The sequence below is a fragment of the Sarcophilus harrisii genome, chromosome 1 (assembly GCF_902635505.1).
Source record: "Sarcophilus harrisii chromosome 1, mSarHar1.11, whole genome shotgun sequence".
Classification (NCBI taxonomy): domain Eukaryota; kingdom Metazoa; phylum Chordata; class Mammalia; order Dasyuromorphia; family Dasyuridae; genus Sarcophilus; species Sarcophilus harrisii.
The window spans coordinates 519025200-519050388 of record NC_045426.1 but is presented as its reverse complement, the minus strand read 5'-3'; the positions used below and the strand labels follow the sequence as shown (position 1 = coordinate 519050388).

Genomic DNA, 25189 nt, shown 5'->3' with positions numbered 1-25189 from the left:
GAATATTGAATGACATAACAGGAAAGTATTTTTGAAAAGAATACTATGCTATAGAAATATAAAGTGGTAGAGTTATTATTATTACAATATCTTATTTGTACTATTAGCTTATTAATTCCATTTGGAATTAATTTGGAAATAATTTGGAAGAGTCCTTATTTTGATGCCATTTCCCAAATTAATATGGGTAAATTTTGGGGTGGAACAGAATATAAAGAGCAGTACCAGACATGATAAAATTTGTCTACAATTTTCTTTTCTCCCCAATCTTCTTTCATCATCAGTCAGGAAGTCAACCAACATTTTTCAAGTGGTTATTAGGTTTTGGGAATTGTGCTAATAGTCCTATCTTCCTTCTCCTTGATTTAGGGATCAGAGAATCATAGGTATAGTCTAGAAAGAATTGTAGAGGCTATGAAGTCCAATTCCATATCTTGCTGATAAAGAAACTGAGACACAGGGAAGTTTAAGTGACTTGCTTATAATTATACAAGTAGTAAGGAAGTACCTAAGGTAGATTTTGAATCCAGGTTTTTGTTAATCCCTGGCTAATGTCCTATTCACTATACCAATATATATCAACCTACTAAGCTAATTTACACTTGTGAACTTTTTATTTTTGCCCCTTATAAATATTTAAATATATTGTAAAAGGCAATCTTTTTTTTGAGATAGAGGAGTCTAACTTACAAAATTGCCCAAGGGCCACAAATGATTAAATGACTTGGCCATTGTTATGCAATTTAATATGTTGTTGTTATTTGTCCTTTGTTCTGGAAGAGGACCAAAATCTCAGGGAGATGATGTCACAACATGCAAGTGAATGGATTTAAGTGAGGGAGGACTGTGCAAGTTCACCTCCCTCACTTTCCTCTCCAGAGACTTCTGGGTCCAATGGAAAGATATACGTTAAGAAGATTGGAGATAACACTGAATAAAATGAGAGACCTTGACCTTTTTAAGCTAAGGTCTTCAACTAGTCTCAGTTTGACTGAAGCTGTACCCATTCAGTGATTAAGAAAAGATCCAGCCATATAAATAAATAAATAAATGAACAAACAGACAAATAAATAACTAAACAGACAAACAAACAAACAAATAAATAAATCTGGGAGGAGAAGACCCTCACGGTTTCTGGTTCTAGCAGAAATGATTGCTGTTTTCATTTAATCTGAGTCATTCAGGACCCAAACAATGGCCAAATGGGGCTTGATTTAGGACCTATTTGTAGCCAATGAGAATCAGATTGGTTTTGTTTTAAGGCCTGGTCCTTAAGAAAGAAATCTAATTAATAAACCCCAAGATACCTTGGGAGGGTTCAAAGGTATAAAAGAGAAAAAAAATGCTTTTAAGAGCATCTGGATTTAAGGGCATGATGCCCTATTTATATCAGAAGCAAGATCTAAACGGTCTTTCTGACTCTTTGGCCACCACCCTTTCTACCAGATCATACTTCCTCTCAAGAGAGCAAGAAGGAGGTTGAATACTAGACACAAAAGTGGGCCATAGTTGTTGTTCTTAAATCATCAACCACAGTTTCTGCCAGGCAGACTCAAAAAGAAGAATCTATAGGAATAGGACCATTTTACATAAATGAGGGGTGTGTGGTTAGTGCCCTGAACCATTTTACTGAAGCAAAAGCAAGAAAATAAGTATATGATCTTTCTTAATGACCAGAAAGAATCAGAAACTCATCTGTTCAAGTAGTATAAGCTAAATACAAATGAGATAACTACAAAGGTAGCTGCCTTCCTTGAATTTTTGTTATTTAAAAAAAAAAGTGAGAAGAAAAAGAAAGTGAAGCTGTTTTAACCGTGTTCTCTTTAGAAGAAAAAAAAACTACTCAATACTGATAGTATCTTAGAAGCAGGAAACTGTATTGAACTTCATGCCGGCTTACAAGTGCTTCCAGAGATGCATTGTCTTCCTTTCCTTTTTGTTATTCTTCAGGCACACAAAGGTAGGAAAACCTTTTCCATTTTTTTTCTTTTTTTAATGTGTATTTTTCCAAACATAATAAAGAATCAGAATTTAGAATGATTCAAAAGTCACATAAATGGTTATATTTTTCAGGTGTTCAAAGAACCTAGAAGCTATCTTGAAAACATCAGCAAAATTTTCTTTAGGTTTATAAAATGATTGTTAGAATATTTATTTGAATAACTACATTGATTATTCTGCTAGATCTTAGAAAGCTGTAGTATTTATATGGGATTTTATGTGTTTTTTAAAAATTTTAATTGAATTACTGTTATGTTATACATTTCAGTCATGTCTGAAGAGGAATTTGTGGATGCAACTGTAAAGCTTGCCAAGAACATGATTTTCGAGTGTATGTATCCAGAATCGGGCTTTATAAGCCAGGCTGAATGGTTCAAGATGACAGTAACAGGGAAAGATTCCATGGCCATTTTCAGTCCTAATCATGGTGGACTCATTAGGGCAGACTATATCAGTAGGATTCGCTTTTTGAATTCTAGTGTGACTGCAAATGATATTTCCCTTTTCTTCCACAATGCCTCGAAAGCTGACCTTGGCCTTTATCTCTGCACACTCCACCTTTTCCCTCATGGACCTTGGAAAAAGGTGATAAAGGTTGTCCAATCAGGTAAGAGCAAACTTCCTTGACATTGACTATCATGTCCCTTATCATTAGAAACTTTTAGATATAAGTAAAAATAGGTAAGTAGTCATAGTATTCAGTAATACAGTATTTGTAATCCAGGATCAAAATTTTTAGTGGGAATAACAATTCAAATCAATTTAATTGTTTTTATAATATGATGAATTTGTATTGGAAATATTATTTTACTTGTTTGAATGTGAGATAAAAGTAGGTGCAAAAGTTATATATTGTTCTAAGGTTTTCTATTGGCAAAGCATATCTTAAGTAAAACTGGGAAGTAGATTGTTGTTTTTCACCTTTGCTTTCAATATTATTGTTCCCGTTCTTTAAACCTCACTTCCATATAAGCACTTAATAAATCCATATTACTAACAGATGCCCCTGAGCTCTCTTATTGCATCCAATATAACCTCAATCGATGCTTTCACCTAGACCCTGGATCTCTCTCCAACGTCCTCAAGGTACCATTCATTAGGGAGTCAGTCACTCTCAACTTGCTATCATTTTGGAAATGAATTTAATAGGTCTCTGGTCTTGGGGACTGGAAGATAGGGATTTGAACTAATAAATAAAGCATTTATTAAGTAATTCCAGTACACAAAGCACTGAATCAACCACTGGGTTAAGAATAGAAGACAATTTGGGTCCTCTTAGAGTTATTAATCACGTAACCGTTTTGTCCTCTGTAAAGATAATAATTGTACCCATGATCATAGTGGTGATATGAGGATCACATGAGATAATATATTAAATTCACTTACAAATCTTAAAGTTCTATATAAATATTAGTTATTATTACTATTATAAGTATGAATTAATTTAACAGTTGATCATGGCTTTGCTTTACTCCTTCCAGGAAAATTTGAATGTTAATCCAAAGGAAAGTACTTCCATTGACATAATTTTAAAATCAAAAGAGACAGGAGAGTAAAAGTGATTTTTCTTTAGTGAAAGGAGATTCTTCTGAGTTAAAGCATACAAGTTTATCCAAGCCAGTTCTGTCCACATGACTTCTGTCTATTTCCCATTGCCCTATTTTTAAGGGAGTAACAGCTTGAAACTGTCACTGACATTGCCAATAGAAAACATCAAAAGGTGGGGAATTAGGAAAGGACTCCAAGTCCTGTTGTTATTCACTTGTACCTAAGCACAACACTTCTCAGTTCCCCTTTTTTTCAAATGGCATTCACTTGGTGTCAGTTGTCAAGATCTCTTTGCTCAACTATTCATTCACTAAAAAATCCATTTTACCACTTCAGTCCTTGTTGGCTTCTGTTTTCACTCATCTGTGAAGTACTATTTGTAAGCTTATAGAGTACAGTTGGTTCTTAATTATCCATGATAATGGAAGATAGCTTTGGCAAGCATAAGAAATATCAATATGTTGCCCACCAGATGTCCACAATTGGCTGACGACAAAGCTGAGTTTCACCTTCCTTCTCTGAGTGTCAGGTCATTGTAGCTTTTGTCTCAAGTGAAATTTTCTGCATCTTGCTAGAAGTCAGCCAATTTTGTTTGGCCTCATCCCAGATAGGTAGGCTGCTAGGAATAGAAAAAAGAAGATGGATTTGCAAATAACTAAATTGAAGTGGCAACCTTAAGGTAGGATTATTGAACCTTTGTGAGTAACAAACTATGACTATGCTTTCCTATTTTCTCTAAGAGGAACAGAGAGTATAGAAGTAAAAGGGAACTTAAAAGCTAACTCATCCAAATTCTTCTATTTTATAGATGAAGAAACTGAAATCTAAGGAATTTAAGGGAATGGCCCAAAGACATAGATATTATATAGTCCTGGCAGGATTTGAACTGAGGATTTCTAATTCCAGATTAAATATTCTTTCTGCTGCTGTATTATTACTGGGTAATTGGCTTTGTAGTTAGTATGGAAGGGTGTTTTTTAATTTGTGACAATGCTACATTTGCATTTCCCCCTTTCTTTATCTCTCTTTCTGTCTTTGTTTCTGTTCCTTTTTCTGTCTCTTTCTGTCCATCTTCTATGTTTTGGAAGGCCAGATTAGAGAAAATATATTGGTCCTTGATTTTCAAAATTCTAGCTGTATTTTTGGTAATGATGTCAAAGTCTAAGTAATCACACTGCCAAAAAAAAAAAAAAAGAAGTTTAAGGAATATGATCAGTCTTCACAAATAATGAATTCTGCTTCACAAATACCTATTCTATAATGAAGACCAGGGAATTCTTTTTTATTCATATCACATAATATAAGGGATAGGACAGTATGAAATATTGTGTGTCTGTGGCCCATGAGAAGATTTAAATAATAGGTCTGGGAAAAGGGAGAAATTTCCTCCTAGGGAGGAAATTCCCTATGGAGCTATAACTCTAAGTATTATAATTTAGTCAAAGCCCTGGTAAAATTTTTCTGAAATTTGTTCTTGGGAGGGGCTAAAAAATTTAACCTAATAAGCTAACATTTTCATTTGGGTCCTAGTGGGGATAGATTGGAGTGAGGACTTTGGGATATAATCTCTCCTCCCTTTCCTGAATGATTATTATTAGAAAGAGGGAGATCCTCTCTTTTAGGTAAATTAGGAGGTTTATGTTAACAATACTTTCTTGAAATAAGTCAGCTTGAGTTCCTTTGAAAAGACATATAAATAATAGGAATATCCCAAGAAAGTTGTGTATATTTGTCTAGTTGTGGTGGCTTAAAGACATCAAATACAGTTATTCTGAGGTCACTTGCCCCCAAATATTTGTGAAATATAGATGAGATTCAATCATTTTCCCTTTTCCTTTCTTTCTTTCCTTTTGATATCTTCTATTTCCTCCACTTTAAAAAAAAATCAAGCAAACTAAATCTTTTACCATCCTTTCAGTTCCCTTTCAGTTTTCATACTCAGACTATTAAAGTAATTTGTAGGTTTTATTGTAGAGATTTGCTACCATTTTCTAAGGTCCATTCTAAAGTTCTGTGATTTTATGGTGATGTTCAAAATATATAGATTTCAACTAGATGTTATTCTACATGAAGAAGCAAAGGGAGCTGACTACTCTGTTAACTTTTCCATTTTGTTTCTTAGCTTATGTTTAAAAAAGATCTTTAGTATTTAAAAATTCTTTGTAAGCAACCAATCAAGAAACACTAAAGCCTCATATGAGCAAAATTAAAAGGGGGAGAGGCCACATAAATTCAAAAATATCAGTTTAGCTGACCGTATATACAAAGGATACATGTTGAATTAACTGAACCATCCAGTCTTTCTTTAATCCACCAATATACTGAGCCCCTAGTATCCAGGAAAAATTTTATACATGTTATAGGGGATACAGAGAAGAGTGCAATTCAATGATTGCTTGCTATAGGAGATTATGACTTGCCAGGAGAGACACAAATAAGTACAGAACTCTCTTAAATTGAGATGATAAGAAGAGGCTTTATGAAAGACTATTTCAAATTGAATTTGAAAGAAGGATAGATTTTGTTAAGAGAAGATAGGAACGGAAAAGGGCATTTAAAATAGGGGAAATTAAAAGAGCAAATGCAAAGAGATAGAAAAGGACTACTTGTATTTAGGGATAGTGAATACATCAGTTTGACTGAAGTAAAGGATTCTTATAGAGAAGTAGAGGTTAAAAGGAGGGTTAGAGCAACTTGTTAAGAGACTCAAATGCCAAACTAATGAATTTTGGCTTTTTCTGATAGGTATTGAATAGGTGAGTGAAATGATGAAAGGTGTTTTTTATTTTTTAATTTAATTTTTTATTGTTTTTTTCTGGTTATACATGTATATATTTTTTAAATATACATTTCTTTATGAATCATATTTGGAGAGTAAAATTAGAACAAAAGGGAGGGAAAAAAACAGAAAAATAAGTTAACAGAGCACATGCTGATTTATATTCAATTGCCTAGCATATAGTAAACACTTAAATGCTTATTTATATATTGATTGAAGTGACTCAACTAGTTCTCAAGTTATACATAACAGAATCTGGATTCAAATTCAGATTCCATTATTGCAAGTTCAGTGCCCTTTCTACTGTTACCATGTTTCCTTAAGTATTATTAACATCACTAATATTTTCATCATCGTTGGAAAGACAGTTAGGAGGTTATTATAGTATTCCAGTAAAGAAAATTTATAGATAAAACTTAGGGTGTGACACCAGAAATTTAAGGGAAAGGGAATTCAAGACATACAAAGGGAGGTTTGATAACTGACTAATTTGGGAGAATCGGAGAGAGAAAAGTTTAAAAAATGAACAAAGTTTCCAATTTGAGTGACTAGAAAATTGGTTGTAACAGAAATAATAAGTAGGATAATTAGTTTGATTTGGGCCATGATGATTTTCAAATATGGGCAGAACATTTTGGTAGTGAAACCCAACCAGGAGAAGTGAGAACAGGCTTAGGAGAGACATCTAGAAATAGAGATGTAGATCTGAAAGTCATCTGTATAGGTAACAGTAGCAGCTTTGGGAAAGGATAAAACTCTGAGAGAGATTGTATATATAAACTAAAAAGCAACAACAAAGTATCAATACTTCAGAAATGCTCACATTTAGGACTTGGAGAATGAATAGAACCCAATGAATGTAACTGAGTTTTGCCCTTTGCTTTGTTCCGTTCAGTGACTTAGATATCACTGACTTAGATAAAGACAATTAATTACGTGTTCATTAAATTTGGATGATATAAATGTAGGAAGAATAGTTAATTTTTTGAGGGCAGGATCAGATTCCAAAAGGAGTCCAATAAGCTGAAATGATTAGCCAAACCTAATATGATAAAGGTCAGCTAGGTAGCATAAGTGGATAGAGTGTTGAGACTGGAGTCAGAAAGACTCATTTTCCTGAGTTAAAAATGGACTCAGACACTTTCTAGCTGTGTGACTCTGGGTATCACTTAACCCTATTTGCTTCAGTTCATCTGTAAAATGAGCTGGTGAAGGAAATGAAAAACTGCTCCAGTAGCTTTTCCAGAAAACTCCAAATGAGGTCATGAAGTGTCAGACATGATTGAAAAATTACCTAAGGATAACAATAGCTACATTAATAACAGATCTGTGATGAAAATGAATAGGGATGTATAATATCTTGAACAAATACAACATCATAGAGAAACAATGAAATATCGTTCATGTGACAAAAGATCAGGGAATTTTAGTGTACTGCAAAAGGAACATGAGTGAATAGTGAGACTTCTGATTTTACTCAGATATTTGAAAATGATCTCTGATGTCATCAACATAAAGAACATGTTCTGTTATGATTGGTTGAAGTAACTTAAAACACTTTGCCTGGAGAAGACCTAGTGAGACAATGACTTGCTATGCCATGCATTAGAAATCTTAGGCTTATTGTTCTGGACTCCAGGAACAGAGCTAGTACCATTGTGTAGATGTTACAGAGAAATAGATTTTGACTCAAAATAAGGAAAACTTGCTAATACTATCATTTATGAAATGGAATGGGCTAGCTTGCTAAGTATCAAGTTTCCCTTAATTGGAGGCCTTCCTCTAAGTCTGTATATTGTGGAGAGGATTTGTGTTTTTAAAAGTCATAGCCTAGCTGATCTATGGCTTTCTTTTTAGTTTTAAGATTCTCTTATTGTCTGAAGTAGAACATAGAGAAAGAAATGACAAAGAGCCAAGGAAGAAATTTCAAGGCTGTATTAAGTCAACAATGCAGGCATATCAAATAGGATTAGGATTGAAACCAGGAATTGAATTTGAACACTGTGACGTGATTAGTAACCTTTAGGAAAACATGTTGAGCAAAATAGTGGGGGCAGAAGCAGAAAGAATCATCAGACTATGCTATGAGGAAATGCATACTAAGAGGATAAGCCAAAAGTGAGAAGTTTGGTTTTAAAGGAAGTAGAAAAAAAGGTATTATTTAAAAAAAAAAAGCAGAAAAGTTTCTTTTAAAAGAAAGAAAACTATACATTTTGAGAATCATAAGAGAAGGGGATATTGGAGAGAGAGAAGACTGATAAGTAAGAGAGGACAACTGAAGCAACAAATTCCTTTTTTTTTTTTTTATTTAATAGCCTTTTATTTACAGGATATATACATGGGTAACTTTACAGCATTAACAATTGCCAAACCTCTTGTTCCAATTTTTCACCTCTTACCCCCCCCCCACCCCCTCCCCTAAATGGCAGGATGACCAGTAGATGTTAAATATATTAAAATATAACTTAGATACACAATAAGTATACATGACCAAAACATTATTTTGCTGTACAAAAAGAATCAGACTCTGAATTATTGTACAATTAGCTTGTGAAGGAAATCAAAGATGCAGGTGTGCATAAATATAGGGATTGGGAATTCAATGTAATGGTTTTTAGTCATCTCCCAGAGTTCTTTTTCTGGGTATAGCTAGTTCAGTTCATTACTGCTCCATTAGAAATGATTTGGTTGATCTCGTTGCTGAGGATGGCCTGATCCATCAGAACTGGTCATCATCTAGTATTGTTGTTGAAGTATATAATGATCTCCTGGTCCTGCTCATTTCACTCAGCATCAGGTTCGTGTAAGTCTCTCCAGGCCTTTCTGAAATCATCCTGTTGGTCATTTCTTACAGAACAGTAATATTCCATAATTTTCATATACCACAATTTATTCAGCCATTCTCCAACTGATGGACATCCATTCAGTTTCCAGTTTCTAGCCACTACAAAAAGGGCAAGCAACAAATTCCTAGTGGAGTCTGAAGATGATGGGTGGAACATATGAATAGAAAACCTAATTTTTCAAAGGAAGGAAGAGTAGCATATTTTGTGATATGGGGGGGAGAGGATATATGAAGAGAAAAAGAAAAAGATTGAGGTATAGATGCTGGAAATGGTCTTGCCTGAATTGTGATCATATTTCATAATCCATGCCTTTATTTTCTTTCCTTTTTTAAGATCTTATAATTTTCTTAGTATAAGAATCTTCTATTGAAAAATTATCATTTGAATCAGAAAAAAATGACAAATGACATAGTGTCCAAATGAAGGCTTTCACAATTTCATCTCTGATGTTTTTTATAAAATTCAGTGTTAGAGAGTCTCCATTGATCATTCAATTAAACTAAGTGTTTTAAGGAATATGTCTTCAATATTGTGATATTTGATAGAAGTGTGCACAGGAGTCTAGATCTGGTGGAGACAAATGATTTTCACTTTGCTAAAGGAAAACCAGTGTTTGAGTAGTTATTCTTGGGAGTTCAATTTTTTTTTTTAAATGGAAGGTATTTAAAATTCTAACAATAGGAATATAAAAAAAGCAAATTGTGCAAGAACCACAATGGAGCTTTTCCAATGAATTTTTCTAACAAGTTTTTCTTATTTCTCTATGAAAGATATATATCCTATCTGATGTTTTTACAAACCCAGCAGAGGATCAGAACATCTGATTGTCCTTTTTGTTAAACTTCTCACAATACTTTTGGGGAAGTCTATAATTTATTGTTGTTCAGTTGTTTCAGTTGTGCCTGACTCTTTGTAACCCATCTGGGGTTTTCTTGAAAAAGAAACTGTGGTTACCATTTACTTCTCAGCTCATTTTAAGATGAGCAACTGAGGCAAATGGATTAAGAGATTTTCCCAGGGTTCCCAGGTGATTGAGGTCATATTTTAATTCAGGTCCTGCTGATTACAGGTTCAGCACTCTATCCACTGCATCACTTTGCTGCCATATACCTATAATATATAGCAGTCCATATTTGACTTTTCTTGAAAATGTGCCCTCAAAGTTTGAACTTAGGAGATCAAAGAATACAACTATTTCATAGAAGTTTCTCATCTTTCAAGTATCTACAAAATTTAGCTGCTTGATCATCAGGAGTTTGTGAAGAGAAAGATTATTAAATAGGCATTGCTTAATAGAATTAAAGCAGAAAAAGAGAGTAAATCGAGTTTGACTTTATTTCATTTTTCTGCTTTTATTTATTTATTTTCCCAAGTTACATGTACATTTTTTTTCATTTTTTTTGCCTATTTCCTTATGAATCATGGTAGGAGAGAAAAATCAGAACAAAAAGGAAAAACCACAAGAGAAGAAAAAAATAAGAAAAAGGAAAAAAAAAATGAACATAGCATGTGTTAATTTATATTCAGTCTCCATATTTCTCTCTCTAAATGTGATTGTTTTTTTCATCTAAAGATTATTGGGATTACCTTGGATTACTGAACCACTGAGAAGAACCAAGTCTGTCTTAGTTGATCATTCCACAATCTTGTTGCTGTGTACATTGTTGCTGCTTGTTTTGTTCAGCATCAGTTCACGTAAATCATTCCAGACTTTTCTAAAATCAATTTGTTCATAATTTTCCATAGAACAATAATGTTCCATTATTTTTATATACCATAACTTAGTCATTCCCCAATTGATGGGCATCTACTCATTTTTCAATTCTTTGTCACCACAAAAAGAGCTGCTATAAACATTTTTTTGCATGTAGGTTCTTTTCCCTCTTTTATGATTTCCAACAGTAGCGGCACTGTTGGGACAAAGGGTATGCACAGTATTATACCCTTTGAACATAGTTCCAAATTGCTCTCCAGAGTGATAACTCTATCAACAATGTGTTATTTTTCCAATTTTCCCACACCCCTTCCAACATTTCTCATTATCTTTTCTTGTCATCTCAGCCAATCTGAGGGATGTGAGGTGTTACCTCAAAGTTGTTTTAATTTTCATTTCTCTAATCAATAGTGATTTAGAGAATTTTTCATATGCCTATGGATAGCTTTAATTTCTTCACCTGATAATTGTTCATACTGGATAGCATTTTTCATAAGTATTTTGGAATTATATTGGGTCATTGTATTGATAATAGTAGCTAAATATATCACAGTTGATCATAATTCTCAGGTTTTTCTGAAATGATCCTGCTCTTCATTTCTTATAGTACAATAATATTCCATTATAGTCATATACTCAGCTCAATTCAATCATTCCCTCAGTTTCTGCTTCTGTGCTACCAGAAAAGAAGTCCTATAAATATTTTTTGTACATATAGATTTTTTTCTTTTTTCTTTGATCTTTTGGGATACAGATCTATTAGATAAAAACTAATATGGCTGGGTCAAAGAGTATGTTTTATAGACCTTTAGGCATAGTTCCAAATTGCTCTCTATGACAGTTGGACAAATTCATAAATCCACCAATAGTGCATTAATCTCTCAATTAAAAAAACTATTAATAGTATTTTGTTTTTCCAAATACATGCAGAGATACTTTCCAACATTCACTTTTGTAAAACCTTGTGTTCTAAATTTTTCTCTCTCCCTGCCCCTTTCCCCCCTTCCCTAGACAATTCAATATAGGTTAAAGATGTGCAATTCTTCTAAATATATTTCCATATTTGTCATTCTACACAAGGAAAATCAGATTAAAAAGAAAAAAAGCAAAGAAACAACAACAAAAAGGTGAAAATATTCTGCTTTGATATATAGTCAGTCTCCATAATTCTTTCTGTGGATGTAGGTGGCTCTTTCCATCACAAGTGTTTTGGAATTGCTTTGAATCACTGCATTTTTGAAAAGATTAAAGTCCACTACAGTTGATCATCACATAATTTTGTTGTTGCTGTGTACAAAGCTCTGTTCACATTACTTAACATCAGTTTATATAAGTCTTTCCAGGCTTTTCTGAAATCAGTCTGCTCATAATTTCTTATGGAACAGTGATATTCCATTACATTCATATAGCATAATTTATTCAGCCATTCTCTAACTGATGGGCATCCACTCAATTTCCAGTGTCTTGCCACTTCAAAAAGGGCTACTACAAACATTTTTACACATATGGGTCTTTTCCCCTCTTTTATGATTTCTTTGTGATACAGACCTAGTAGGACACTGCTGGATCAAAGGGTATGTGCAATTTTATAACCGTTTGGGCGGAGTTCTAAATTGTTCTCCAGAATATTTGAATCAGTTCACATCTTTACCAAAAGTGCATTAGTGTCCCAGTTTTCCCACATCTCTTCCAACATTTATCAATATCTTTTCCTGTAGTCTTAGCCAATCTGAGAGTTGTGAAGTGGTACCTCAAAATTGTCTTAATTTGCATTTCTTTAATTAATAGTGCGTTAGAGCATTTTTCATATGACTGGAATTGGCTTTAATTTCTTCATCTAAAAATTGTTCATATCCTTTGATCATTTATCAATCGGTTTGTATTCTTATAAATTTGCATCAATTCTCTCTATATTTTAGTAATGATGCTTTTATCAAAAACACTGACTGTAAAAATTTTCTCCTAGCTTTCTGCTTCCCTTCTAATATTGGCTGCAATTTTGGGGGGGCAAATTCTTTTTTAATTTAATGTAATCATAAGTATCTATTTTGTATTTTATAGTGTTCTCTACATTTTCTTTGGCCTTAAATTCCTTCCTTCTTCACAGATCTGAAAGGTAGACTATTCCTTGTTCTCCTAATTTGTTTTTAGTATCACTCTTTATATCTAAATCATTTTGACCTTATCTTGGTATAGGGTCTTAGGTATTGGTCAGTGCTTAGTTTGTACCATATTATTTTCCAGTTTTCCCAGCAATTTTTGTCAAATTGTGTATTTTTATTCCAGAAGTTGGAGTCTTTGGTTTATCAAACACTAGATTTACTATGGTCATTGATTACTGTATCTTGTGAACCTAACCTATTCCACTGATTTCCTACTCTATTTAGCAAATGGCTGTGATGACTGCTGCTTTATAATAGAGTTTTAGATCTGTTATTGCTAGGTCTTCCTTTGCATTTTTTTCATTAATTCTCTTGAAATTCTTTTGTTCTTCCATATGAATTTTGTTATTAATTTTTCTATCTTTATAAAATAATTTTTTGGCATCTATCATTATTTCTACATCCCCTCCAACATCTGTCATTTTCTTTTTGAATCATATTTTCCACCATTTTATTTCATAGCCAGTACCAAATGGTTTTTAAGATTACCATTTGCAAAATAATTTGAAATCTGATACTGCCAGACTACCTTTCTTCACATTTTTTTCCATTTATTTCCTTGATATTCTTGACCTTTTATTCTTTTAGATGAATTTTGTTATTTTTTCCAGGTCTATAAAGTAATTCTTTGGTAGTTTGATTGGTATGGCATTAAAAAGTAAATTAATTTAGGCAGAATTGTCATTTTTATTATACTGGCTCAGCCTACTCATGAGTAACCATTATTTCTTCAGTTGTTTGTATCTGTCTTTATTTGAGTGAAAAGTGTTGTGTACTTTCTTTTTACATAGTCCTATGTTTGTCTTTGCAGGTAGACTACCAAGTATTTTATATATTCTTGACATTATTTTAAATAACTATTTTCTTACTTATTGATAGTTTTGATGTTGACATATAGAAATATTGATGATTTATGTGGGTTTATTATATATCACATAACTTCACTTGTAGTGTTCTTTTTTCAAAATATGATCATTCTCTGTGGGTGCAGGTTTCTCTGGGGGCTTCTGGAGGCAGCCTTAGTTTCAGTTCAAATCAATAATCACCTCAAATGCAGCCAGCTGTTAAAGTAGTTCTTCATTGTCTCTTCCAAAATCACCCAGTTAGCTTCTTTGCCTCTGCTTCTGCCAGCCTCAGCCTCTCCTCTTCCCAATCCCCAGTTCTGCCTGACTGCAGTCTCTAGCTTGTCAATCTCCTCAACTGACTTCTCACTTCTCAATCTCTTCAAGTCTCTTACTTCTGAGTCCAGGAGCTCCTTATATATGATCTCTTAAAGGGAACCTCTCTCCTCTGAGAGAGTGGGATTGTGGGTTTCTAACTTGTGAATCTGCCGAACTTGTGAACTCTAAGGTGTGAGCTAATGTGTGAACTCTCAAAGGTGCAAACTTAAGCATTGCTTCTATCAATTCTAGTGACTTAACACCTTGTTTCAACTTCTGGCTCATAACATTCATTAACATTACTAATTGTTTCAACTAGTTTTTAGTTGATTATCTACAAAGAGTGAATGATTTTGTTTCCCCATTGACAATTTATTTCATTCAATTTATTTTTCTTATTTCCTGCATTTCTAATACAATATTGAATAATAGTGGTATTAATGAACATCTTTGCTTCATCCCTGATCTTATTGAGAAACTTTTTAGTGCATTCCTATTATAGATTTTTTTTTTATTTAATAGCCTTTTATTTACAGGATATATACATGGGTAACTTTACAGCATTAACAATTGCCAAACCTCTTGTTCCAATTTTTTCACCTCTTACCTCCCCACCCCCTCCCCTAGATGGCAGGATGACCAGTAGATGTTAAATATATTAAAATATAAATTAGATACACAATAAGTATACCTGACCAAAACGTTATTTTGCTGTAGAAAAAGAATCAGACTCTGAAATATTGTACAATTAGCTTGTGAAGGAAATCAAAAATGCAGGTGTGCATAAATATAGGGATTGGGAATTCAATGTAATGGTTTTTAGTCATCTCCCAGAGTTCTTTTTCTGGGCATAGCTAGTTCAGTTCATTACTGCTCCATTAGAAATGATTTGGTTGATCTCGTTGCTGAGGATGGCCTGATCCATCAGAACTGGTCATCATCTAGTATTGTTGTTGAAGTATATAATGATCTCCTGGTCCTGCTCATTTCACTCAGCATCAGTTCATGTAAGTCTCTCCAGGCCTTTCTGAAATTATCCTGTCATTCCTATTATAGATTATGCTTGTTCTTGATTGTAGATTGATTCTACTTGTCATTTAAAGAAAGACTTAATTTCTTCCCATGGTTTCTAGCATTGTTAATAGGAATAAATGTTATATTTTATCAAAAGATTTTTCCTCATGTCTATTGATTTAATGATACAATTTTTATTGTTTTTGTTATGAATTTGATCAACTATGTTTACAATTTTTCTAATGTTGAACTGGTCCTGCACTCTTGGTATAAAAATCACCTAGATGCAGGGTATGATCTTTGTGATATATTGTTGTAATCTCCTTTTTAGCATTTAATTTAATTTTTTTGCATCAATATTCATTAGGAAAATAGTTCTATAATGGTCTTTCTCTGTTTTTCTTTCCTTAGTTTTACTATCAATTTTTATCATAGAAGAAATTTGATAAACTCCTTATTTAGCTATTTTTTTCAAATAATTTATATAACATTGAAATTGTCTTTTTAAATGGTTGGTAGAATTCTTTTGTAATTTCAGTTGATCAAGCATTTTTTTCTTAAGGAGCTAAGTTATGGCTTATTCAATTTCTTGTAATTGCTGTTTTAACAGCAATAATAACAAAACAATCATTTGGTTTGGATATATAAAGACATTTTTGATTTGTTTGATGAATAAATGCATTAATTTATTAAAGACATCTGTGAAGTACTTTCTAGTGTGAAATACTGTGCACAGTATTAGTTGTATAAAGTTATATGATCATGATTCTAAACAATTCAATTAAAAAATATCTGGCTTTCGGTTCAGGAATTTTACTTGCGACACTTGCTAACTATGAGAACTTGAGCAAGGAACTTAATTTCTGTAGGAGCACTCATACATGTCCCCCCAGGATTATGTGCAAAGTACTTTGTAAACATTAAAGTACAATATAAATGTGAATTGTTAGTTCCTTTTATTTATTTATTTTTTTGTCTAATATCTTGCTTTGATTCCAGCATCTCATGTTAAAAATCCCATCACTAAAAACAGCCTATATTCATTAATTTTTTATTTGCCTTTTTTAATTAGAAAGAAATCTTTTAAGAAAGAATGACATTTTAGCTTTAATTTCTCTTTAAACATTTGTCTTTCTCTTTTTTCCTATTATAATGTGTTGCTTTCTTTTCCCCATCTTCGATCCAATAGCAGAATTAATAAAAACATCTCTACCTGCTTCACATTTGTGATAGGTACTAAGTTGGAACTTGGTAATGTCTTATTTCATGCTGCTGTCTGTCAAAGGAAATACCAAGATGTGTTAAAAAGCTCAAGATGAAAAATTTGTTTTTTATTCTCTCTGCTTTAGGGTCATCAATACATATTAGCTTGGTTTCCTTTTCCTGTGTAGATTCTTCCAATTTAGTCCATCACATTCCGGTTTATTTTATTTTATTTTTTCTGATATTGCTTTCATTTGATTTAAACTAATAAGGAAAAAAAAAACACCTTCAAACCTAACATTTAAAGAAATAAAGCCATAAAACATCTCTTATGGTCAATTCCACCTAGATCAATAACAGGTCCTTTACTTTTTCGTATATACATAAAAGTGTTCTGTAAAAATGCTGCATTTCAGCAGTTTTTAGTTTTAAAAGGAAATAAAATCTTCAAAAGCACCTACAAGGAACATTTTCAGAATACTTTATTGATGAAATCAAAATCTTTTAAGGGCTTGGAAATCTTACTCTTTAATGAATGAAGCTATATAGTAAACACAGAAGATAGATGGTAAAGGAAATTTTTGGTCTTGTAGAAGGTAAGGTTATTGCCAATATTCCTCCCTAAAGTAAAATGAATATTTACAAGAAAAGCTTTCCTCACCCTAAACTATCCCAAGACTATTTTATTTTCTTTTTTCTTTTTCCCCTAAGGCTATTATAAGAAACTAAATCCCTAACTTTGCATTTGCCATGCACAAGAAATCATGCTCAAATATAGGTGTTTTACAGAAATTTTCTCTGGCTCTGATAGTACAGCTCTGTAACTGAAAATCAAAAAGAAAAATATGGAAATCTTAAAAGAAATAAGATGATTTTAATTATGCATAAAAACATTGAAAGACAGGGTGAGAAATGGCATAAAGAACTGACCTTCAAGCCAGGAAAACCTGGATTCAAATCATTTGTCTACTACATACTTTCTGGGCAAGTCATCTAGCCTTTTAGGGATCGATTATTCAGTTGTTTTTAGTTATGTCCAACTCTTCATAAGCCCAGTTGGGACTTGTTGGCAAAGATACTGGAGTTGTTCACCATTTTCTTCTTCAGCTCGTTTTACAGATGAGGAAACCATGACAAATAACTTCCTCAGGGTCACACAGCTACTAAATGTCTGAGGCCAGATTTGAACTCAGAAAAAGGAGTCTTCTTGACTTCAGGCTTGGCATTCTGCTGTACCATACAGCTGCCCCCTTCAGGGTTCTAGACAGCTCTAATTACAAATGTTCTTTGTAAATGTTGAAATGTTACAAATGTTCTTTGCCTGAAATTGTTTAAGAAAATTTCATCATTTAAGATTTCCCTAAGTCAAAAAAATTCCAAGTACAGCTCCTATTTCTAGTAGATTACAAACATACACACAACTTATGTAAGTAGAAACAACATTGAATTTAGAGACAAAAGACTTGGGTGTGAGCATTAGCTCTGCTACTTCTTAGCTATGTGACTGAATGATGTGATGTCTGAGACCCTTAGGTTCTACATCTATAAAATTCATTTAATATGTTGTTTACTTACCTCACAAGGTTGTTCTGAGAATCAAATGAGATTATGTAAATAAAACATTTTATAAATTATAAATATTATGTAAAACTCTTTTATTATTATTATCATTATTATTTCTTTTTTCAATTTAGGGAACTCTTCCTTACCCTAACATATTCCTTTTTATCAATTATCTAAAGGAAAATCCAAATATAGATGTCCTATTTAGAGTAAATTGCTTAATATGTTATTTCAACTACTCAGAGTAAAAAATATATCTTACTTCAGATAATTGTTTTGTATTTACGAATGATTTCAGTTATGCCTTTAATTCCCTTTTAAGGGAATAACATATATGCTCAATTGGGGCATAGAAATCTATCTTATCTTGCAGGAAAATAGGAGGGGAATGGGACATGGGAACTAAAGGGAGGGTGATAAAAGAAAGGGTATATTTTATAGGTGAGCAAATAGGCAAATTGGTTTAAATGACTTTTCCAGGGTCTAATAGCTAATAAGTGTCAGAGGCTATATTTGAACTCGAGTCTTCCGTACTCCAGACCTGGCACTCTATCCACTATGCCAACTAGCTTCTTCATTATATGGAGATCATATATAAAACCAGAATGTTTGCATGAAATCAAAGATTCAATATTTAGCAGTTTAGTGTTAGAGAAATCTCTAAGCAACCCTTGAAAAAGAAGAAAAAAGCTAGCATCTACCTGTTTCCTCCCCACTGCCCTCCCCACCCCCAATTTGACCAAAGGAAAATCTGTGTACTTCAGAGACTCAGGAGATTCCTATTTCTTATCCGATTCCTAACAATGACCAGTCACTTCTAGGACAACTGCTGCTGACAGCAATGTCTTTAATGGGAACTGATTGCAGAAGGAACAAGATGATGAAAAGCAGATTCAAAAGCCCAGCAGAAACTAAGAGGAACATCATGAAGGCCCTAGCAAAAAGATCTCCAAGAGCTGTGTTACCCCTTAATTTTATGTGCTAAATTTGAGCCCTCTTTCTCCTAGATTCTGTACTTTGTTGAGATACTGTAGTCCAGACTTTGGGGATGGGGGTGGGGACGTTTTATATCAATTTTACCACCCAACTAAAGACCCATTTCTTATAGGTAATTAATTCTGGTTAAGTGATTGGTATTAACAGATAATTATGTGGGAGAAGCATAATAGTGGGGTTTAAGAGCTATAGAATTAGAAAAAAACTACTTCAAGATGAGAAATGGAAGACCATGTATGAGTCAAATAGGACAATTTGATTGGAATACAACAGTTTGTGAAAGGAACAAAAAGATAAAGGTTAGCTGGAACCAGGTTGTAAGGGTTATTGAATGCCAAAAAGAAGAGTTTATATTTCATCAGTAATTTGGGAGCATTTGAAAATTTTTGAGCAGTGAAGTGATGTGATCAGACCCATGCTTTAGGAATATCACTTTGGTAACTGTATGATGAATGAATTAAAGAAGGACAAGAAACTTTGATGAGAAACTTTATGAGATTTCTGCAATTATGTAGGAGAAAGTAAATAGACAAATAAAGTATAAGTAGAGGGGTAGATTAAGTAAATAAATGATCTAAGGTGAGCAGGACCTGAACTCAGGTGGTGGCCCTGATAATATAGAGAAAGGGACATTGTGAAGGTAAAATTGACAAGATTTAGCAATTGATTGACAATAGAGAATTGGGAGAAAAGAAGAGGCAAAAATCCCTCCAAGACTACTTAACATGGGTGACTAGAAGGATAATGGTGTCTTTAGGAAGAAAGATGGTTTTGACAAAAAGATACTTGAATTTGTTTTAGTCATCTTAAATATGAAAAACAAATATTAAATATCTACAATGTGTTAAGCAAAAAGGACATAAATTAAAAAGTAAGCCAGTTCTTACTCTTAAGAAGTTCATATTCTGTAAAGGAAGACAGTATAAATGGGAGAATTCACCTGCAGGGAATATGGAAAAAAACTGGTAACAATTCAACTAGCAATACCTTGTGTTCTAGAGAAATTAGCTATAGAACAGATGGTAAAGTCTAGTGTTCTATCATGACTGTGTAATCTTTGGTTATTTAAGCAATGTGAGCAGCCATGTTCCTAATCATTGATTTTGGGGAAAGATCAGTGGGCCTGAGAGTCTGACTGGAGATATGAGATGTTACCATCTGTATGTCAAGGATGGAGAAGTCAGCATCCATCCTAGAGGAAGCATCCAGCAATTAATGGGAACTTATGATGGGGTCTGAGACAAGAGAGAGCAGAGGGACTGCTCAGAGCCTGTTCTAGCTGGAACTGCAGACTGCCTGTTGCTCTCTCAAATACCAACAGGGTATTCAGTTCAAAATGTTGAATAGTTGGTAATACAACACTGGAGATCAGGAGACAAATTAGGACTGCATGTATAGATACAAGAGACATCTGCTTGTTGATTATTATCAGACTTCTGGAATCTGATGACAGGTGAATCATCATGAGAGGGAGTTGATTGAGAAACTGTAGAGAGCATGCCCCAAGGAGAGTTCTTTGGTAAGAGACTGAAGAGTGTTTGACAGAAAGGAGAGAACCAAAAGTGAAGCATAATAAAAACCCAGTATGGAGAATAATTTTTCTTCTATGGACTTTCCCCATGAGACAATATAAAAGTTACAAGGGTACTCTATGAGACTGACTAGCCTTTAAAGTTAAGGTCCCTTTGATTTTCATCAGCCTTGTTTTTCACACCTCTTCAACTACTTTTATAGAATCTTTGACTCTAGGAGAGAGGACTGGCCTCAGTGGGTATTATTTCTGACTTTCAGTAAAACTTACATTGCAGCAAGTAACCACAAGAACTATTGTACTTCCTCTTCAAAATTGGCATAGTGTCTTGGGTTGGGGCTTGGAGGAATTTAGGATGGCAGAATGAGAGACATTCTGAGTAAATGGGTATTTCCTCTGATCAGAGAACTTTTTGTGGTTGGAAGCAGTAAGTAGACTTGACTCATAACATTTTAAAATCAAAGAAACTCACAGTTATAAGATACTTCAAAGATCATCCAGTACACTCCTAGAGTAGGAAAGAGTTGTTATTCAAATCTACAGTAACAGAAACCAGACTCAGACTAGTTCTTTTTCTTCTATACCAGTTCAATTTAAGTGCCTACTATGTACCAGGCTCTTGCTAAATGCTGAGGATATAATTAATATAAAAAGCATCCTCAGTCCTCAAGGAGTTTACAATCTAATTGGTAGTAACAACATATAAAAGAAAAATGACAAAGGTAGGAGAGAAAGACATAAAGGGACAACTACACATGGGAATAAGGAGTGCATCTTATTTTGTAAAGTTAGAAAAGCAGATGTAGAACAAAGTGAGTTGTATACCATACTTTCTCTCTGAAAGAGTGGAACAAGCTATTTAGAAAGATAGGAGCTCCCCTTCATTGTATGCCTTTAGACAAAGACTATATAACCAGTGTTAGAGATGTTATAGAGGAGATATCTGTATGGGTTCAAGTCAGTAAGCATTAAACTGGGAATTCAAAAATCAAAGATGAAGTACCCTTGCCCTCAAGGTACTCATATTCTATTGGATTAATCTAGAACAATAATCTTCAAACTTTTTGATTATTTACCAAATCACTGAAAAGATTTTAATAACATTACTCTCAACATGTATATACTGAATATAAATGAAGTGACTATGTATTCACTTATTCATAAAGTATGTATATATATATCTATATATCTTTATATATATAGATATATATGTATACACGCACACACACACACACACACACACACACACATAAAATACTGTATGAGGCAGTAGAGTAGATAAACAGGTGGCCTAAGAACCAGGAAGAACAAGTCTAATCTCTGACACACATTGCTTGTGTGATTCTCAGTCCAGTTTTCCCAATGGCATCTTCATAGTTGCTATGTGGTTTTCTGTGGGTAGCTGTTGCATTATAACTATCCTCAGTGGTCAACCCCTGGACAGAAGTAATGAGGTTGGAACATTCCACAGGAGAGAGTAGAATGGAGTAGAAGGAAGGCAATATTAAAGGGATAAGGATAGGTATGCTCATGCTAGAAATCAAGCCCTACTTATTGCCCGTTATGGGAGTGTAGTAACTGACCCATATTCTGACCATCCAGTTGATTGATCATCAACTTTTCCTATAAGGTTACAGATTCCCAGGGGCCCTGGCCCCTACTTTGAAGATCTTCAAACTATACCCTTAATTCAGAGATTTTGTGAGAGATTTATGTGCCATGGGGAAAATTATCTTTTTTGTTTGTTTGTTTTGTTTTCCATCATATAAACGTTTATTTTTATAAAGGATAAAAAAGGGAAGAATATGACAAGGAAAGGAGATATCCTATTAGGGACTTTCGAAGAAGACTTAAAAGTCATTCATTCTGAAAGGCACAAGTGTGCATTGAACTTGGGCCAGGTGTGCATGTGTTTATGAGATACTAGAATTCTTCTGGATTTGTCTCAGTAGTGAAGTGCTTTTTCTTTCAGATTTCTTATTGTCATGAATTTATACCTTTCTTTTTCATTTATTACAGTGTCTTATATTTAAGAACTCCTGCTTCAGATTTTGACGACTTGTGTGACTCTAGATAAATTACTTAATATCTATCTTTTTTTTCCCCCTCATCTATAAAGTAAGTAAAATAGTACCTATCTTCCAGAATTCTTAGAAGGAGCAAATAGAATATTTGTTATGTTCTTTGCAAACTTAAAAAGCTATGAAAATCCTATTATATCATTCTTATATTCTCATATGCAGAATATGTTGTTAAAAATTTTGTTTCTCGTGTATGGCAGAGTGTATATTGGATATTTAATAAATCATTGCTAATTCAATTAATGTTGTAATATCAAATATATGTAGTTTCTTTCTATCTTAAATGGAAATCCTTGATTTGCACAACATTGTAATTTTTTTTTGTTTGTTTTGCTTTGTTTTTAGACAGGCTTCAACTTTTCTTTGGGAAAATAAGCAACAGATTATGTTTGGAAAGCTTCAAGCAGAATATTGAACATACAGAGAATTTAAGAATATTGGTTCAATTCTCCAGGAATCAGTACAAGATTGTTCCCTAGAGAATCTTTTCTTTAACTTGTTCCAGGAGAATTTTAATTAAATAACTTAAGAAATGGGGCTCCTGGCATTTCCACTGGGAGATGATTCAAAATCTAATAAATCTCAATTTAAAAAATTTCCATGACTTTAGTTGTTTTAGCTAACTTACTTTTAAATATTGCTTTTATTTTTGTAATTAGCCTAAGGAGGCAGATCCATGATCCTAGCAAAGAAGTGCAATATAGAAAATTTTTCTGGGACATGGGTTTTGTAAACATTCTCCACCACCTATGCCACTCAGAATTCTAAAGGGCTTCATGCATTATTATACTTACTAATTTTGCTTTGTCAGTTGTTATCTCTGAGAAAACTAACATCTTGTGCACAAAGGCTATAGAACTAAAGAATACTGTTTAAGAAAAGAGTCCTTTAAAAATTAATAATTCTCAATAAGAGAGCACACAAGTTCTTAATCAAGGTTGTGTTTCTTAGAAAACTACCAGACCTCAGGACAGCTGAGAGAGACAGATAGTTATAACATATGGGCCTCTATGTTTATATTTGCATTTTATAGTTATTTTTATGACCCAATAAGAACCTATAACTACCACTTTCATGAAATACCCTGCTTTTACTAAAATTAGTGAACATATTCAGATTTCTTTTATTTCTATCATTAGAAATATAGCATCATTCAGAAGACCTTTTGAGTACTGGTCCTTCCAAGTCTTTCATTAAGGCAACACATTTCCCCTTGAATATGATTATACCTAAATCTTTATTTTTGTCCTTTCCTTTTCTCTCCATATATCTCTCTTATGAAGCAGCTAGGTGGATAATAGGTTAAAAAACTGATGTTGGAACCAGGAAGATCTGAATTTAAATCTGGCCTTAGATATTAGCTATGTGACCTTAATGAGCCATTAATAATTTTTTTTAACTTTTTTTCAGCCAGTTTCCTCATCTGTAAAATGGGGAACATCATAAAACTTGTGAGAATCAGATGAGATAATATATGTAAAATGCTTTGCCAACTTTATATATAAATGTTAGCTATTATTATTATAAGAAAATTTTAGAAGAATTTATTATAAGAAAAATTTAGAGAATTTTGATCAAGCTACAAATCTTGTTAGATGTATAGAATTCCTTTTACATTTTAATTATTTATTTATTTTCTCAATAATATATTATTTTTCTATGTGTAAACCATTTTTACCATAGATATTGTGCTGTCAGAGCATACTCTTTCCCCAGAAATTAAGAATATCATCCACAATATTCAGAAGAAATATTTTTAGTTCCGTTTTTTACCAACTCTTCAAAGTAAAAAGCAAACAAAAAAACCTTTATACAATCTAATTGGTGTTAATTAGTGGAAGTTGGACATGATCAGTGATTAAAAGCACAACAGAAAGGGATATAAAGATAGTTTTCAACATTCATTTTTGTAACATTTTGTATTTCCAAATTTTTTCTTCTTCCCTCCCTTACTTCCCCCTTCCCAAGAAAGTAAACAATCTTATATAGGTTAAACATGCACAATACTTTTAAACATATTTCCATATCTGTTATGTTGTACAATAAAAATCAGACCAAAAGGGGAAAAATTATGATAAAGAAAAAGCAAACAAAAAGGGTGATAATACTATGTTTTAATCCATTTCAATTTTTTTTCTCTTTTGACATCTTCCATCCGAATCTATTGAAATTGTCTTTGATCATCACATAGCTGAGAAAAACTAAGTATATCACAACTGATCATTACATAATCTTGCTGTAGCTGTGTATAATGTTCTCCTGGTTCTCCTTCTTCATTCAGTATCAGTTCATGTAAATATTTCTAGGCTTTTCTGAAATTAGCCTGCTCATTATTTCTTATAAAGCAATAATATTTTATTACATTCATATAGCATGATTTATTAAACTATTCCCCCAAAGTTGGACATCTATTCAATTTCTAATTCCTTGCCAATACAAAAAAAGTTTCTACAAACATTTTTGCGCGTCTTTTCTTTTAGGAGGTAACAAATATAATACTTTACTATCTTATGGCCTTCTGAAGCAATGAGAATGAAATTCATTTGAACATACACATTAGTTTTGTAGATATGAATAATATCTATGGTAAT

General features: G+C 33.0%; 1 protein-coding gene across 1 annotated transcript in view; it reads left to right on the top strand.

Moving 5' to 3' along the window:
• The first annotated feature begins 1345 nt into the window (after positions 1 to 1345).
• The window catches only part of CD226 (CD226 molecule), an 86558-nt gene continuing 62714 nt past the window's right edge, over positions 1346 to 25189 (top strand). Inside the window, exons 1-2 of the mRNA XM_012541571.3 lie at positions 1346 to 1960; positions 2270 to 2608. Coding sequence (XP_012397025.1) covers positions 1915 to 1960; positions 2270 to 2608 — 385 coding nt within the window. The 5' untranslated portion in view covers positions 1346 to 1914. The remainder of the gene's footprint in view (positions 1961 to 2269; positions 2609 to 25189) is intronic.